Source organism: Rhinolophus sinicus, chromosome 2, assembly GCF_057876585.1.
Source record: "Rhinolophus sinicus isolate RSI-liver-muscle chromosome 2, RSI-T2T, whole genome shotgun sequence".
NCBI classification, from domain to species: Eukaryota; Metazoa; Chordata; class Mammalia; order Chiroptera; family Rhinolophidae; genus Rhinolophus; species Rhinolophus sinicus.
This window is the reverse complement of record NC_142502.1, coordinates 100455352-100474434: the sequence shown is the minus strand read 5'-3', so window position 1 is coordinate 100474434 and position 19083 is coordinate 100455352. Positions and strand designations below refer to the sequence as shown.

Sequence of the window (19083 nt, the reverse complement as noted above, 5' to 3'; positions counted from 1 at the left end):
GGACAAGAGAGACTTAGAAAGGGGAGCAGTGTCTGCCTCCTGAGTCGCTCAGAGTCGATTAGCCACTGAGGCAGGTGGGCTGGAACGAGCACGCGACTGCTGAGCTGGTGATGGAGACCCCAGGAAGCAGCTGAGGAAACAGGCGAGAAGGACCTTTTTGGCTACAGACACTGGGGAGAAGCCAGTGAATGAAAACAACTGAAGGAGAGCAGAAGAGAGGGTGGATGTGCTGGAAGACAAACTGACATGTGCCTGCCATCTAGTGCCGAGTGTGAGGGGAAGACAAAGGATACGCTGCGAGTGGGCAGGGAGGGTGTGCAAGAAGGCGGCCACGGGTAAAGGAGGCAAGTGCGCGACGTGCGGAATATGGCAACTCAGGGGAGCGTCCAGAGCAGCGAGAGGAGCAGAGCCAGAGACAGACAGACAGACAGACAGACACACACACACACACACACACACACACACACACAGAAAACCAAAGGAAAATGTTCTCAGAAGTTAACATAAATGACAAGGATGACACCTAGTCATCCTTGGAGCAGGAGGTCACTGAGGGAAGTGGTACAGCTTTTAAGAGGTAAGCATTAGGGAATTTATCGACAGAAGTTATAAACGTAGGTAAAAATTAACTGAATTCATTGCTGCAGTGCTCCCAAAGGAAGATGAAACACAGGTGCCAGCAGCAGACATACACTTCCCAGAGGAGAGGGATGAAATGCCGCAGGAAATCAGAAGTGTGCCAAAACAGGTGGTCAAGAAATCTGAATCTTCACAGCCGGCCAAGGGTCTGTCACCTGAGAGCGGGCCCTGGCCGGCGGGAGAGAAGTGAGGGAAATTAACATGCAGCAGAGAGGCGCTGGGCCCTGCGTGTTGGCCGACCGGAGCAAGACAGACACATACCTACATCGGGCAAGAAATCCCGATCTGGTTTAGTGCGGGAGGCTCCGCTATTCCAATAGCCGGAGGTGTAGAGGTGGGCGTGGTTTCCCTTGCCACAGTCGCAGAGCTGCCAGCAGCTCTGGCCACTTCCACACCATGCAGGCCACTTTCCACCTTCTGCCAGAACAGCCCAACCCCACCTACTCTGAATGCTCCTCAAGCTGCACGTTCCCTGCTGTGCCCTGCTCTGACCCTCCCTCTCTGGATGGGGCGCCACCTGCAGAAAGCAGTCTTATCCGGGAGATGTGGCAGTTTATTCACCCACATTTCTCTTTCTGTTATCATCACACAGACATGTTCCATGCTAAAAACCAAGTCCACCTATGCTTCTGAAATTGGCACAAAGTCTCCGGGTGGGTAAACATCCATGTTTAAAGGGAAACAGGTCCTGGCTCTGACTAAATGGAGGCCGCGGGTGTCGCTTGGCAAACAAACAATGACAGACGGAGGAAGCCCTGCCTCCCCTCTACATGTCCTCCACTGTGAGAAGGTGCTCTGCCCCTCATTTTCTGATGGCATGGTTGTCACTCCCGTGGGACCAGGGATCCGGGTAGCATGGAACCCCGCCATCTTGGTTTCCTGCCTCCGCCCCAGCCTCCTTTCCCCAGCCATCTGTGCCATCGCGGTGCTTCCTCAGGGCTGCCTCTGCCAGGAGTCCTGCCCGACCAACCCATGTCACCTCCCCCTCCTTAATGCAGCCCCTGTCCCTCACACCGACTTACACCCACTCCCGCCGTGCCTAAGGTAGGTGATGCTACTTCTTCCAAATGACGTCCTCAAATCCAGCTATGCTGCAGTGAAGCACATTCCTTCGAAGGTTTGCTATACCGGGGGCGCCAGAACAATGCATACACATGACTTGTATGTATCTTTTGTTATCGGTATATGTTGAGTATTATAATTTTAATAGTTTTTTCCTTTCTTAAAATGTGTATACATTTTTTTGGCACCCTCTGTTTATGCTTGATGCCCAGTGAAATTCAACTTTTTTGTGCTTTCTTGTATGCTGAGAATGATACAATTTATGGATCTTGCCTTATGATCCTGGTCACTATTTATTTTATGATTTAAGATGTTTCACAGCCGGCAACACTACATCGAAGCTTCTTTTCCTGATCAATAACTGATTCATTCACTAAGGCAGCCAAGCAAGCTGCTCCTCGGCCAAATGCAACAGATCACCAGTTGGTGACTGACCAGCGAACCCATTCCTACTGGCTGGTTCAGTCTCCAAACTAACTGGTCCAAAGTGGCTGGGGCTCCCTGCACATATAGTTTTGGGAAACTCATCAGAGGAGAGAAGACCTTGAACTCCAACGTTAGAGGTCTATGGGGATTATTCTTCATCTTGTCCCTGAGGTGATGAGCTTGGGACTGAGCTGGAAAAACACCCTAGTCAGACTCATTTCAGTGCTTCCCAGCCTTCTCTAAGTTGAGCATGCTTTCTATTGTAATACATAATTGCAGAGCCCCATTTAGGAGATAAAGAAAAATTTGGTCCTTTTTATGATGCCTTAATATAAGAAACAAGTGACTGCAAGTGAAAAATATTTCACTTTAGCTTGACATATTGTTATGAAAAGATAAATTTAGATGGTTTTCCAATTTAATAATATATACATAATTAATTTAACCTAAGTTTAAGTGGTTAGAAAAATTGGGATTTATTGGCAAAATTTCAAAAAATATGATATTTGGTTTGGGGATCATTATGTATTAAAAATGCAGATTCAAATTTTTCTTTTGTTACATCATCAAAAAAAATAAAAAATGCTTTTATGATCTGATGTTTAGAATTCTTTAATTTTATGCTTTAAAAATAATGGCTTTTATAATTTTCATGTTTATTTTGAAATGAAGAGGTAAGAGAAAAAGTTTCAGAATTCAGTTTACAAGTTGTTCTCTGTAAGAAATACATTCTGGGTGTGTATTGTTTTTATTTTAAATAAATAAAAAGGCAAAAATGAATATAAATTATCCCAATATTTTCACTTTTTAAAATGTTTTTTGAAGTACCAGAAACATCTCAATGTGCTCTGGAAAATTCTGATTCAACAAACATAGTTGTATGAATCTCGGACCAGCTATGTCACGTGCAAGGCTCAGGGCAAAGTGAAAACATGGAGCCTCTTGTTCGAAAAGCAGGAAAAAGCTTTTTTTTCAGTCTCTCTCTTGAGTTGTCAAGGATTTTCATTTGCTGTTTGATGTTGCATTCCCTTGGGCACAGGGGACCTCCTTAGACCAGGGAAGACGCTCAAGGTGCCAGGGGCCTCGTCGGGTGACTCACATGTAGGATTCATGCCTTCCCTGACCTTCCCTGCAAACAGGCCAGGGCCCCACTGAGAGTGGAGGGTGGCAGTGGCTGTGGGGCAGGCTGAGGAGGGGGAGCCTGGGCAGGTTCAGGCACTGGGGACAGGGAGTGGGTAGCTGAGGACCCTTCCTGGGAAGCTGAGAAGGGGCAGAGCTGAGGCTCCAGAAACTGGGTGGGTGCCCCACTGACCCTGGGGGCTTCCTTTATTAAACAAAATAATTCAAAGGTAACATCGCTAAGAACTTCCAGATGGCTGCAGGGCGCTGTACCCCTAGCACAGAGCTCATCCAGGCATGGGGCTCTGTGCAGCTGCCCTGGTTGCCCACCCGGAAGCTGGTCCCTTTGGATCTGAGAAAGATCACACTACAGTGAAAATGCAGAGCTGTTACTATTTTTTATGCCATTCAGTTACCTCCTAAGTCTCAACCTTATTGTTGCTCATAATTCCTGTCTAATCAGCGGTCCTTCAGAGGTCCACACTAAACTCATATGACTGGACAGAAAGTGTGACATGAGCAGACTACGTCAATAGCATGGCCATTGGCTTAATACCCACCATCCCCACGTGTGCTTGCTCAACACCCACTGAAGAACAGAAAAGGTAATTAACTCTGATTGTTTAAACTCAAAATGGAAACGGATGCTATTCTCACCTTAAGTTGTGAGTGAATCCTGAGTGCCTCTGTGAGCCCAATGGGAATCCATGTTAAGGGAACGACAGTTCAGGTGAGCCTGGCTCGGTTCTGCTTTAGTCTGCTGTCCTGGTGCGATGACTATTAGCGCCTTCCTGAACCCAGTGCCCTTCTCCTGAGCCATTTCCATTCCACACAAAACAGCACGGCAATGTTTGAGGCTCAGGTTCCTCACCTGACTGCTGCCCTGACCATGGGGACCAAATATGGGAGGAAACAACCTGCCCACTCTTCCCTCACTAAATCCGAAGGTGAGGGAACATCGACCAACAACAGCAAGGTCCATGGAATGACTGCCTGGCCCTGGGAGCAGGCCTGGACGGGGTAGGCTCGCTCATCAACATTCACGTGCAGCCCGCAGGACTGAGTAGGCAGACAGGAAACCAGCAACTGGGCACCATGTCGCCCCCTGGGGCTGGGGGTCTTGAACACCACAGAGATCCAGGGACGTCTGAGGGAGCCGCCGACTGGGACGGGCCAACGGAGGACTGAGGACAGGGCATCTGACCTCTCAAGGTCTCCATGGTTGCCAGTTCCGCAGAGGCGGGTAGGAGAAAGCAAAGCCATAGGAGTTGGCTTTCATGTGCCGGTGAAGAGACATTCAGAAATGATAATGATACCCCCACTGTGCAAGAGCAGGGCTTCCTTCTGCACCAAGCTGTCTGAACACCAGGCCATTAGCGGGTGGAACAAACAGTTCCACTTACCTCGGGATGCAGCGTTTACCTGTGCACCATGAAATGTCACAGCATCTTTCAAGAAAGGAGACCCTTACCTCATTGGCTGTGTTGTGTGTTCCAACGATTCGGATGAAGGAGGCGGGCTGTCTTTCAAAAGTTACTGATTGCCAGGACCTGTGAGAGGAAGCACAAGCGTTGGCCGGGTTCGATGGCACAGGGAGCCCTGCCTGCAAACTAGAGAGGAGGGGCTGCTGTCCTGTCACCGGGAGACCAGTGCTGCAGGAGGGTGGGGGACGCGACGGGGCAGCGCCTGATGTGTGGCCGAGGGGGCAGCAAGTCCCTCGTGGCCCATTCACAGCCTCCACTCTCGTGCAAGGCGGCACTCCTCCCCTTCTGTGAAGGTGACTGGGGTCCTCATAAAGCTCTCCATAAACAAGCCCTAAGCGCAGACCAAGCTCATACTGTGACAAGAGTGAGGCCGTGTAACAGTGATCAGGGTTGGCGGGAGTTCATAAAACACATTTTCTCCGCTGTGAAACCAGGCCTGCCTCAGAGCACGGTCGGCTGAATGGAGGAGTCCGAGTGGGAACAGTGACTTCACTGGAGGGTTCTGGGAAGGATCAGGGCAGGAACGTGGGCGAGGGAGGGCAGGGCAAGGGGTGGCTGTGGATTCCCGGCACTGCGGTCAGAGACGTGGGGGTCCCTCACTGCAGTGTGAACCCTGGGCTCTTCTCTCTGATCTCCCTCCCACCACCCATGCAAGTGATAGCACCTGGGGAAGAAGAGGCCCCTACCCGACCTGTTCCAGCTTCCAAACGCATCCCCCAGACGGTTTACTCTCAGGACTGCCCAGTCCCTGGGTGGGACCCAAAGCAGCCCCAATATTTTAAAGGCAATTCCTCATCAATTACCAGGGGCTGGGCCAACTCCTTTAAAGCCCAGCAGAGCAGGCCTTAAACAAACCTGGGAGGGGGGCTCTGCTCTGGGCTTACCCCACACAGCTCATCAGGACGCACTGGAGGACAGCGTGGCACCCAGACTGTAAACGCCAATAATATTTCCTATAATAAATGTGAGGAGTTCACAGTTGCCTTCCCTCCTCCGCTCACACCGTGGAAATGCCAGCTGCTGGGAAGCTGTTTCCTGTAATTGTCTAATTACCAAGTAATGCTACCAAAGAAAATATATGTATCTGTGGTTTGTTTTTCCCCCTTTGGCTTCAGGTGTTCCATCTTCTCTCTCGCTAGGAGCCTCCCACTGAGACTGATTCACTGCTGCCTGGACACCAGGCCCCTGAAGGTCATTAAAAAGTCGTTACCATCCTGTGTGCAAAGTCTGTGCCTCTGCAAGCAGTTTTCTGGAAACAGCGCAAGAAAAATCGCCATCCTTGTAAAAATGCTATTATTCATACATGAAGGTGATGCCATCTGACCATCCCCAGAGTTGGCACTCTTGGCCTGTTTGCTCTTTCGGGGACTGTTTTGCTCCCAGACCCATGTGGCTCTTTTGGGGAGTCTGCTGGGCAGGCTGGGGCCTGTGGGGCGTCCACACTGGGCCTGGGCTCTCACAGGCCTCGCTCTCCCTTCCTAGCTAAGCTGTGTGACTGACGACAGACTCATGTCCTCCTGGCAGGTCTGGGAAGTGAGCTGCCCACACTGCGTGGGGCATCAGTCTCATGCCCGCTGCTGTAGGAAGCTACGGCACACACCAAAACGGGCCCACCGCCTGCTGCTGAGACCGCTCCTCCAGGAAAGGGAAACAGAACTAGGATCAGTGACAACAGCCAGTGACAACTGTTAGGTTCAAATCAGTTTCACAAAATAGACGACGGGTAGAGAGGGGCTAGGAATGAAGGAGGTAAAGGTTTTGTTCTTAGCTTTCTAGTCCTAGGCCTATCAGAGAAAATCTTCAAGTGCTTCTGGATATAAGGGTGACATCTGACACTTGTAAGCTCACGGTCCTTGTGGCTCTGAGAGCCCAGGCAGGCCCAGAGTTATGCCTCCAGTGTGCAGCCCCTCCTGCCTCCACAAGACACACGCGGACGCCCAGGCAGTGAGGGAAGCAAGGCCTCGGGTGGGCCGTCCTGGGCAGGGCTGGGCCCGCAGCCCGTCTCCCGCCTCTCACGCACTGCAGTTCGCACCGTCTGCCTGTCTGCCCTTCTCCCCCTACCCCAGGCTCCTGCAGTGGGCTCAGGGGCTTTGGCACCACTGCCCCTCACTTCTGCTTCGGGAGGCAGGGCTGGCAGGGCCTCAGCCTGAGCAGGAGGGAGCATTTGTGGAGTAATAAGATCAGAAGGCCTCAATTTAATACCAATCCTCCATTACATTACATTAATACCTAATCACATTAGAGTTCATTTTCACTAACACAGCCTGAGAGTTGAACAGATGATTTCATTTTCAGCAAAACTGGATACCAACCCTAAGACCAAAGCACCAGTAAGAAGGGAAGTTGGTTAGGATGAGGTAATGAGCATCTCTCCCTCTCAAAATATCAGATTCCATTTTCCTTCAAATTCTTCAAAACAACTTTCAGTGCCGCTGGACGGGGAAATGGTAGGTGGCACTGGAACCATCATGGTCACGTCAGGGCCACATTTACAATCACTGTGCAATCTCCAAGGAGGCTGCCTCAGCCAAGGTTTCACAGGGCCAGGAAACTGCCACCATCAGTTAGTCGACACAAAAGCTCAACGGCCATTTTTATTGAAACCTGTATAAATATTTCTACTTGCCAAGTACCCCGAATCTCTTTTTGAGTAGGCAACACTCCCAGAAGACTAGAGCATTCTGGGCACGGCACCCACTCAGTTCAGAGCAGGACCTGGTACTGGGAGTAAGTGTCTGCACAGGTGCGATGGGTGTCAAAAAATACACGTGGCCTTTGCTTTGAGAACTGACACCGCAGACCGTAAAAACTCACCCACGGTTGATGTCCCCACCTTGGCACTTGCTACCTCTCCACTGGACAAGTCAGTCCCCTTTCCTGAGCTGTAATTTCCTCATGTATCCACAGCTGACAAATAATACCACCCCCTGGTTACGGAAATGCATCCAGAATGAGGTGCCAATTCCATTACACTGCAGACAGGCACCTATACACATAGGTATTCAGAGGCGACGTCTGGAAGAATATTTGCCAAAGTGGTGTCAAGATTTTAGCTTTGGACAGAAGGATTTCAAGAGACATTTACTGCCCTTTCGTGCTGTTTGAATTTGGTAGAATGTATATGTAAGCACTGAAAAATGTACCTAGCTTACTTAATACAGATCGCATGATACGAAGCAAGTGAAAACACCAGCACTGTATTGCTATGCAAGGTATTTCCAGTTGGGAGGGGTGACAGTCCAGACAGCAGGTTTTACACCTCTGATGAGGGGCAAATATCCAAAATACATAAGGAACTCATACAACTCAAAAACAAAAAAGAAACAACCCAATCGAAAAATGGGCAGAGGACCTGAAGAGACATTTCTCAAAGGGGACATACAGATGGTAAATAGACATATGAAAAAATGCTCAACATCACTAATCATCAGAGAAATGCAAATAAAAACCACAATGAGATATCACCTCACCCCAGTCAGAATGGCTATCATCAACAAGACAAATAGTAACAAGTGTGGGAGAGGCTGTGGAGAAAAAGGAGCCCTCATACACTGTTGGTGGGAATGCAGACTGGTGCAACCGTTATGGAAGGCAGTGTGGAGGTTCCTCAAAGAATTACGAATAGAATTACCGTATGACCCAGCAATCCCTCACCTGGGTATCTACCCAAAAACTCTGAAAACATTTATAAATAAAGACACGTGTGCTCCAATGTTCATTGCAGCTTTAGTTATGCTTGCCAAGACATGGAAACAACCGTGTCCTTCGATAGATGAATGGATAAAGAAGTGGTGGTATATATACACAATGGAATACTATTCTGCCATAAGAAAAGATGAAATAGTGTCATTTGCGACAACATGGATGGCTCTTGAGATTATTATGCTAAGCGAAATAAGTCAGACAGAAAAAGCAGAGAACCATATGATTTCACTGATATGCGGTATATAAAACTGAAAACAACAAAAGAAGAAGACAAACAAATGAAGAAACAAAAACTCATAGACACAGACAATAGTTTAGGGGTTACCACAGGGTACGGGGGAGGGGGATGGAAGGTGAGGGTAAAGGGGATCAAATACATGGTGATGGAAAGGAAAAAAAAAAAAGACAGCAGGTTTTAATCCTGGCCTTTCAGGGATGAGAGGCAGTATGGCCTAGTGGTGGACAGGTTGCTTGGGTTTGAATTTCACTTTTGTATTTTTATCAGCTCTGTGACCTTAGGCAAACTGCTTAACCTCTCTGGGCTTCAGTCTCCTCATCTGTAAAATGAGGACAATAACTATATAAAACTTTGGTGATGATTAAATTCTTTAATAAGTGTAAAACATCTAGAACAGTGCTGGCATATACCAGGTGCCAAAAACCCCAATAGTTGATATTGTTATTACTACTGTAATTACCATTCAGCCAAATGAACCCTGACAAGACATGCCACTTCCCTGTGAGCCACCAGGTTTGATAGTGTGTGATTTAATGACTACTGCAGAGGTTCCAAGCAGCCCAAGGCACCGCCGTCAGCGCCCATTTCCTGGAGGCCGACAGGCAGCCGGGCTTTGGAGGAACGAAACCAGTGTTTGTTGAACACACTCCTAAGCTTGGCACCTGCCGGGTGCTAAGGGGCATCCAGGCAAGAGGTAGTACTTGCCCTTAAGAAGTGTACCATCTCTGTGGAGAGATCAGCTATCCTTCCATGAACTAATTAGAAAACACTGCAAACAGTACGGTGGTCCCAACTTACAAATTGGTGGTGTTCCAAAACTTCCCTTATAATTAGTTGTTTGAAGCTTGGAAGCAATTTTTCCAGAGAAATAAAGCTATACATTTTGATTGGGTTCCCAGGCCCACCCATAAAACTTAATTTAACCCACAATGAGGCTGAAATATGATATATATGAAGTTAAAAAAAGGAAGAAAAAAATGATGTTGGCACAGTAGTAATTAAACAAGCCAGAAAAAACAACAAGAGCTTTAAAACAATCTCTGTAAAGCTGCTGCTTGAGGAATGAGGATTGAACACTGTAATGAATATAAAACCATGGGGGTGGGCTGTGGAGAAGGAGGGTGAAAAAGCAGCCACAGCCCGTGCTCCTAAAAGCCTCCCCTCTGCAGACCACTGTGTGGTTTCCCAAGTGCTTTCCATCATCATGACCGATCTCATCTGGTTCCCAGCACGGTCTGCTGGCAGGTGAACGGCCAAGCAGAGGCCCATTTCAGAGGTGTGGACGCGGCAGAAAGAGAAGGTAAGTTATCTGTCAACGTCCCAGAGCCACCAGGTTCGAGTCAACCACGGAAGCTAGATTTAGTGATGGTTAGTTTGTGCTTTAGTGATGGTTAGTCTGTCCACCAAAGGTCACAGTGAGAACCTTTCCAGTGATTGAGAGGCTGGGGCCCTGACTGTTCACTGTCACCTGCGTCCCAGAGTATGACCGACACCTCACCTACGAGTTGGTGTCTAGCCTCTGTGGCTGGAGATCACACACACTCGTGTATTACGAGCTGACCTCAGGCAAAGGACGGTTCCCTAAAGCCACAGTTTCCTGTGTGAAACTGGGGTGATAACAGTAGAGCCGTTACATTTAGGAGTATGAGGATCCAGTGAGGAAACAGTGCGTGGCATATGGTACAACACCGTAACCGTTGGCTGTTATCATTATATCTTTATATTCACTTACATGGACAACAGGAGAAGAGGCTCCGAGGGTGCTCCTTCTCTCCATATATATCACGGTGGAGAGATCTAAACCACACAAGGTTTACTAACAAGCAAGGCAGAGGACACCACGTCCAGTGTGGGACTATACACACACAAAACCGTACACGTTACTCAGAAAAACACACATGCTTGTACAATACTTTTTAAATATTCTGGAAGGGGATACGCTGAATTCATGACAGTGGTTGTCTCTGAGGAGAGGGTGGGGAACAGGATTGCTTTTGGGGAGCACAGGATTGCTTTTGAGGATTGCTTTTGGGGAGCAAAGTCTTTTGATTCCCACATTAACTGGAATGTTTTATTTATTTGATCAAAATAAAAAATACTTTAAGTGTATGTGAAAAATATTCACTACAGTCAATTCTGGGGATGAGTATGTGAGAGAATGTTCTATTGCTTTTTATTCTTTTCTGTATTTTAAATAGTTCTTGAAATAAATGAAAAGAGGGAGAACAAAGGGATTAAAACCATGTCTGTGTTTATGTGAGAAAGAATTTGCCAGAGGTGGAATTAAATAAACTGCAAATATAAAAATTAGGGAGAAAGGTGGAGTGGTTCCCAGGTAGGAGTGCGGATCTGCCAGGTGGCGCTGCCATCAGACAGCTGCGCCTCTGTCGGAGTGAGCAGAGGCCTGGAGAGGGCGGGTGGGGCAGGAGCGGAGCCGCCATCTGTAAGTGCAGGGTCTGTGTGAGTGGCTCTGGGAGAAACACCGCACAGGCCCTCAGGGCTACAGGAGAAAGGAACACCGAGAATGGCTTTCCACCCTAAGCCTTGTCCTGCCTTCTCCGGGGATTCTGTGGATCCTATGTCAAGGGTGCCTGGTCTGTTCAGCTCTTGCAAATTACAGGTCTCTGCTGCCTATGCTATAAAGAGAATGCAAATGTCAGAATTTTCTGTAGCAGACCTGCTGGACAGTGGGGAGATGAAAACACGAAAGCATCTGGCCAAACTGCAGTAAAACAGGGCAGAAGGGTTAATCTTTGCTTTCTCCACTAAAAGGACAGGAAGGAAGTTTAATAAATGTTTCGTATCAAATGTATGTGTTACAATAAACACACACACGGGCACAGGACAGAGAAGGGATGAGGAGATGTTCCCAACTCTGTGTGTCGACACCGCAGAGAGAAAACACACAGGAAGCAAGTGGATTTGCCCGCAGAACCCGAAAAAGGCTCATGTCCTCGAGCCCCAGCCACCTCTGGGGATGAGGGTGCTCCAGGGGCGGAACCAAGAGTTGAAAGCAGGTAAAAGGAGCAGGTGGATCACCAATTCCCCTTCTTCCTGCATCGTGGGGAGGAGCCCCTCCCCTGGCAGGAGACGGGTTTTACTCGGGAGTCCTTGAACAGAGGGTCTGGACTCTGGGGACGCCAGGCACAGCAGAGGGCGGGAACCTGAAGGGGGCAAAAGGGAGGCACTACATGGACGTCAATGTGCCAGATGGAAACTTCTAGGCCCCTTCCCTCCCTCGGCATTCAGGCTTCTGTGATCCAACCTCCACCCCCAGGCAGGAGACTGCAGGCTCTCTATGGAGACTGGCCAGCCCAAGAGGAAAGACATAGAGATACTGGTCTACCTTCCTTCTTTCTGTGCATTCTTCCTGCCATCAATATTTATCAAGTGCTTCCTATGGAATAGGCCCTGTTTTAAGTTCTGCTCTCACAAAGCTTCCATTCTAGTGGAAGAGACAAATTTATCAGAGTTAAAGAAGGGCTATGGAGAAACAGGAAGCAGTGTCAGTGGACTGGGAGGGACACACTGCTTTAGGTAACATATTCAAGGACGTTCTTTCTGGTACAGTGACACTGAGCTGAGACCTATGGAGGAAGTGGCCATGCAGCGGGAAGAGCGTCCCAGTGAGGAGGAGCAGAAGGCAGCCAGTGATGGGTAAGAATGAATGGGCAGGGGTTTCCCACTGAGACATCTGATTCCTGTCTGACGACCTTCAATGAAGCCCACAAAACCATCCACATACAAAAAGCTTCCAGACAGCTTTCTCAGTACCTAACTTTTAAAGGTAAACAGCCAGGCAAGACCATCAAAGAGTCTAACATGAAAGATAGAGACCAAAAGCAAACAGAAAGGAAAAATAACTCAGAGGATATAGATATAATTCAGTTAGCAGAATAAAACTTCAGGAAAAAAAACCCTGTGTTACCTCCTGAAAGATAAAAGAAAGTATTATTGCATGTTGAAATAAGAATAAAATGATAGGAAAAGGAATACTCGGAGAGCAAGGACACGCTCTTATAAATTAAAACGATGAGTTGAAATAAATAATTCAAAAATAGTTAGAAGCTTAAGTTGAGGAAATTTCCCCCAATGTCAAACAAAATGACAAAGACAGAAAGTAGAAGAAAAAGGATAAGAAGAGAATGACAGAATCAAACCAACAGGTCCACTATCCAATTAGTAGATGTTCTAGAACAAAAGAGTGGAGAAGATATGAGCTAGAAATTGTCAAAGTAGCATGAGAAATTTTCCCAAATCTGAAGGACTGAAGTTTCCAAGTTAAAGGGGCGACTACAATAAATGAGAAAACACCCACACCAAAGTGTATGAAACTTTAGAAGATCTAAATGCTTCTGAAAAGCAGGTCAAGATAAAGACATAGGAATCAGAATCGCATGAGATTTTGTTTTTCTTTCTTTCTTATTTTAGGAGGGCGCAGCTCACAGTGGCCCATGTGGAGATTGAACTTGGTGCTACCAGCACCACGCTCTAACCAACTGAGTTAACCGGCCTCCCCTCACATGAGATTTTTAAAAAGCAACACTGGGAGTTAGAAGATAATGGAGCCCTTTGGTCTATTAGATTGGTGCAAAAGTAATTGCAGTTTTTGCAATTATTTTTAACCCTTTAAACCGCAATTACTTTTGCACCTATCTAACAAATGCTGAGGGGAAAATTAGTTCCCAACCAGAGGACTATTCCCAGTCAGACTATCATCAAGTATTAGGACAGAACAAAGAAACTTTCATTCAGGCATAAATCTCAAAAATTCACCTCCAGGGCATTCACAAAAAACTACTGGAAAACATGCTCCCCAAAAACAAAGTATGAAACAAAGGCAAAGAAAGTTATGGAATCCAGAAAACAGAGGATCTGGCATGGAACAGAGGAGAGGGGACTTCTGGGATGATAGGGAACAGCAACCGGCCCAGATGCAGAGGGACAGTGGGGGCTCCAAAAGGCCCTCTCTAGTGGGACAAACAACCTGAGTTACCAGACATGTGAGACCAGGTTCAGGGAATTCGGGTCTGACCAAAGTTAGGGGGAAGAATTCGTGCTGCATCTATCTCTATCTAGAAATATAATACGAAGTCATTTTTAACCCCAGGAAAAACAATGAATGAACAAAGAAAGGTGATCATAACAGAGTATGTGGCTTAGCTCTGAACGCCAGTTACATAGCCGTGCTATGGCTGTGGTGAATGATACAACGGAAAACAGTGACCTACCTGGAGTGGGAAGATGGGGACAGGAAGAGCGTAAGTATACCAGGTCTGACAAGCTCACGAGCTTCTTGCAATGATGTTGCTAAACTTTTCTTGACATCAGAGGAACAATTCATGAATTTGTACCAACTGGACAAACAGTTAACCAAGTTTACTATTTGGAAGTGCTGAAAAGGCTGCGTGAAAAAGTTAGATGACCTGAACTTTTCGCCAACAATTCATGGCTCTTGCATCACGACAATGTACCAGCTCACATGGCACTGTCTGTGAGGGAGTTTTTAGCCAGTAAACAAATAACTGTATTGGAACACCCTCCCTGCTCACCTGATCTGGCCCCAAGTGACTTCTTTCTTTCCCTGAAGATGAAGGAAATATTGAAAGGAAGACATTTTGATGACATTCAGGACGACCAGGGTAATACGATAACAGCTCTGATGGCCATTCCAGAAAAAGAGTTCCAAAATTGCTTTGAAGGGTGGACTAGGTGCTGGTGTCGGTGCACAGCTTCCCAAGGGGAGTACTTTGAAGGTGACCATAGTGATATTCAGCAATGAGGTATGTAGCACTTTTTCTAGGATGAGCTTGCAAGCTTAATTGTCAGACCTCATACTTGCAAAGGGGGAGGGCAACAAAGCTAAATTCCTATTTTCCAAAATAGGAAAACAACAGATGATTTTGGTCACAGAATTAAGAAACAGAATAAGCACATAGTTTAGAAAAATGAAAGTACAGACCAAAAGAAAGGTCTGAAAGAAATGAACATGCTTGCCTCAAAATCTCAAAGTGTGATCGCATGCTATAATGGACAAGTGGCGGGACACAGGCCTTTCACACACACACTGCCGGAGGAAGTGTAAACTGACATACACTCAACCAGCAACATTTTCAATGTGCATACCCCCGAGAGCTAGCAATTTCTCCTGCATCACGTTAGCTTATGATATGCTCCCTGCATGAGAACAGAGCAGGAGGAAGGGCAGCATGGCAGCACTGTGTTAACAAGAGAATAGAAACAACCTAAATGCTTGTCACTAGGGACTGTCTCTGTCCCTACTAGGAAAGACTATGCACTTATGCAGTGGGGTGGGGAGGACACACACACTCACACAGGACAGGGAGGGGCTCTCTAGAGATCTCCAAGGTATAGAAACACAGAGACAACACATACATCTGTTTATGTATAAACTATCTCTGGAGGAAGAGGTGAGTGGAAAGAAGACATTTCACTGTCTGTAGTTTTTAATTTTTTAACTATATTAAATGTATTTTCTTTGAACGTATTATGTTTTCAAAATATTAACATTTTTAAAGACAAAAAGTGGAAAGAAGTTGCCTGTGGGGAGTGGGACTTGGGGTAGGGAAGGGTGAGGCAGCGGACTGCTGCTTTCTGTTCTAAGCCTTGTGGTTCTGCATGATTTTTAAAACTATACACATATTTAACTTCGATAAAAATAAAAAATATTCAAAAGTTAAAACACAGAGACAAGAAAGGGAGCAAAGCCTGTGGTGATGCGGAATAGAAAGGATACCTTGTTTCCCCCAATATAAGACCTAGCCGGACCATCAGCTCTAATGCGTCTTTTGGAGCAAAATTTAATATGACCCGGTATTATATTAATTATATTATATTATACCCAGTCTTATAATAAAATAAGACTGGGTCTTATATTAATTTTTGCTCCAAAAGACACCTTAGAGCCGATGGTCCAGCTAGGTCTTATATTGGGGGAAACACAGTATGTGGGGAACAGATTTATTTACAGCCTTTGGGAACAGGGCTGCAAGGCAAACATGAACCTTCAAAAAAGATTCTGAAAAAGGGAGGAAATACCAAACGCTGTCCTCTATAAGCTGAGCTTATGCAGCGATGGTGGTGCCCTTTCCGAGCCGTGTGGCACGGGGGCGTGAGGAAATGAGAGGCCCTGAGTGAGCCACCAGACTGGCCTGAAGTGACCATTCTTTCCGAGCGCCTTGCGTGCTGGCCCCACAGCTGCCTGCTTGTTCTGTCTGAGCAACTTGTTCTTATTGTCTTCTTCAATCTTGAGGTGGGTGGAGCACAGGCATCTCTTAAATCATATCTAAAGCTGTGCCAAGGACTGGGCATGTGAGGGAGAGTCTCTGCCACAACACTGGGGGAGTTGGGGATTCTTGTGTTGTCACAGCGCTCAGCCTGGGCCCTTTCTCAGCTGACTCCCAGCCTGGGACCCCTTCACTTGCTCCAGAAACAGACGGAGAATAGGTGTCCTGTGCAGGACAGTGGCAGGCAGCCCAGATCACTTAACCTCTTCCAAGGAGCTCCCTGGTCCTCAGATGTCTGACACCGTCTAAAGGAAGCCTCGGTACAGGTCTCACTGTCGAATGTGTCCCCCAGGGGAGGAAGTTCTTTTCTCTCGCACGATGTTTAACTGGACGGTACAGCTGTCTCACTGCTCTGACTTACAGAGAATTCTGGGCTCACGCCATTCACCTTGTCTGTCCATCCATGCAGCAGCTATTTATGAAGAGGCCTCTATGTGCCAGGCTTAGAAAAAACAGTGCTAAGTGTGTCTCACCTGACTGCAGACCTGAGGTGGTTAGGAATCACCAGGATTAGTGATTATTTACTCACATGCTCATCAGACAAATGCTTACTGAGAGCAAAGGTCACACATGGGAGGCTCAGACACATTTTGCTGGTTTACTGAGTATTGTATAAGATTTGAATTAGCTGCCACTTAAAATTGGGAGACTTCAAATGAAATACAAGTCTCTGCTTTCTCTTGAAAACCAGAAGGTCTGGCATCCTTGGGTCCTCTTTGCAGCAAAGACAGTACTGCTGGAGCCAAGGCGAACGTTGACGGACCCAGGCCCCTCTCTATCACTTCCCGGGGCCTGTCCTGGTCTGCTGTACTCACTCACTCACTTCACCCACCTGGCCCAAGCAGGGGGCCAGGTTTCTATCACAGCCTTAGAAAGAGCTCAGGCAGCGGCAAAACGGAATGAATTAAATTTCTAACTCCTGCACAGGAATCCTGCCACTTCAAAATTCTTTGGGGATCTAGCCCCAGAACTGATATAAAAATTATGTTTCAGTTCAAAACAATCGATCTTCTTACACTGTTCTCTTCTTGGCCTTGAGACAGGTACAGGTGAGCTTCTGGGAAGGACGTACCGGCTGATACAGTCTTCAGCTGCAGCTGCCTCCTTGCTCCCATGTATGGTGAGTAGGTTATCCTGTGGAATTCTAAAGATTCTAACTCCAGGCTGCGCCTCAGTCCAATTAAAACTCAGAATCTCTGGGGGTGGGCCCTGTGACAGTCTTGTTTAAGCTCCTCAGGTGATTTTAAGGTATGGCCAGCATGGCACCCTCTCTCCAGCTGTGGATGGAGCAGAAGATGACACACGTCATCTTCCGTCCTAACTACAGTCCAGATCAACCCTCCTGTAGGCTCCTCCTGCCCCTGGGATTTCTGGACCTGGGTGGGCATTTGACGCTTCCGGGCTGAGGGGAACTTCAGGTCTCTCTCTGGTAAATGCATTTGCCTTTACTGCTCCAACGTGAGTCGGCCTTGGGTTTTGCTTTCCCTGCTCACAGCATAATTTTCCCTTTTGGAGGAGTCTCCTCTCTAAGATAGGGTCAGGACCCTCCTGCCAGCTCCTCAGATGAGCTGAGCTGAGGGCTTCTAACCCTGTGGCAGGTGTGTGTCCCGGGGACATTCGTGGAGTGTTTGAGGACGTGGGGAGATGTGAGCAGAGGGGGCTGTGTTAACAGTCCACATCTCACTCAGTCCCCCATCCCCAAGCCCCTGCTCCTGCCCTCTGCCATCTAGCTCCTTGATTCCCCTAAGGGGGTGCAGTAATTGATGATTAGCATTCCAAAGCTTGGCTTACATCCTGCTAGCCCGTCATATTTAATTACATTTTAACTATATTCGTCTTCGATAATAGCACGAACATAATTTAGATAATTATCTCTCTCTCTCTCATTCTCTGACTCTGTCTGTCTCACTTAGAGCTCCTTGCAATAAAAATCGCTTTCTCGGCTCAAACACATAAACAGACTCTGGGGCCAAGTGCTTTTCTCTCTCTCTCTTGCAGCAGCTGTGCTAAGAAACGCAATGGTTTTGAGTATCATGCAGAAAAAAAGAAAATTCATGTTTCTTCCTGCCTCTGTATTCATGTTTGTACACAAGTGGTGTTGGGAGCTGGTGTGTTTGGGTGTGTGTGCGTGCCCATGCCCACACACAGCTGCATCTGGCAAGAGCTTTTGTGTGGTGTACAAACATGGGAGGCCTTGTCAATCACATTAGTGTCTGTAAAGCACCTTCTTGGTCTGGCATTTCTTTCTTACAAGGTTTAATGGGTTCCCTTGCAAATTTAAACTCTGTTGAAACAGTTCTAAATGTCTGGTCTTTTGAAGAGTTCTTTCTAATGGGGTTTCTGTCACAGCTGGATCTTATAATTAATGACCTTTGCCCTTGCCTATTATCTACCTCCTCCAAGAGACTCAGGCATGAGAGAGAAACTGGGGCCTCTTCCAAGGGAGAGTGTGTCTTGAGCAGTAGCTCTGCCGTAGTCCCTACAGACCCTCCCAACCCCAGTTAGGTCACAGGCCATCTGACTTCCTCAGCCTAATAGCTACAGCTCCTTCCCCACTCAGGGAAAAGGCTATTCATTCCTCAGGAGCCTTTGTTCATTGGTTTCTTTGGTGGAGCTGGCCAACGGAGTGAGCTTTTAAGGTACAAAGATTTTCTGTGGCAAGCTCGAACCTCTAAGAAGATTTCTGAACAAAAGGGAGTAAGAAGTGGGTGCAGAAATAGCTACTACCAAAGACAGTCTTGCCCAAAGTTGAGAGATCTGGGGCCTGAAAGAGTGTGAACAAACCATTTCACAAGGCTCAGTGCAGAGGTGGGAGGGCCTCCCCTCCAGTTCTCCAGATTCCGTCCATGTTCTTGGAGCTCTTGAAGGCTCCGACAGATATGGATTTTGTATCAATATCCACTTTGGCTTAACCTTGTCTGATATTGACAGGTTATCCCTTAGCTGACGATCAGTTACTCGTCTTCTTCAGACAAAATTCACTGCTCATACGGTGCTAGGTCCACATCAGAGACAAAACGCAATTTTTTTCCCCACTGCCAAATAAATACTAAGGAGTCCCTGCCCTGGTGAGGGGTAACAGGCAGAGGCTGGACAGGGTGTG

At 47.2% G+C, this 19083-nt stretch overlaps 1 protein-coding gene and 1 long non-coding RNA gene across 2 annotated transcripts in view; one reads left to right on the top strand and one right to left on the bottom strand.

Moving 5' to 3' along the window:
• BTBD9 (BTB domain containing 9) overlaps nt 1-19083 on the bottom strand; it is a 397135-nt gene that overhangs the window by 20054 nt on the left and 357998 nt on the right. Inside the window, exon 10 of the mRNA XM_074332880.2 lies at nt 4718-4796. Coding sequence (XP_074188981.1) covers nt 4718-4796 — 79 coding nt within the window. The remainder of the gene's footprint in view (nt 1-4717; nt 4797-19083) is intronic.
• Nucleotides 9816-19083, top strand: part of LOC148758839 (uncharacterized) — a 32594-nt gene continuing 23326 nt past the window's right edge. The window contains exons 1-3 of the long non-coding RNA XR_016020329.1: nt 9816-9973; nt 12244-12330; nt 17024-17100. This is a non-coding gene — a long non-coding RNA (uncharacterized LOC148758839). The remainder of the gene's footprint in view (nt 9974-12243; nt 12331-17023; nt 17101-19083) is intronic.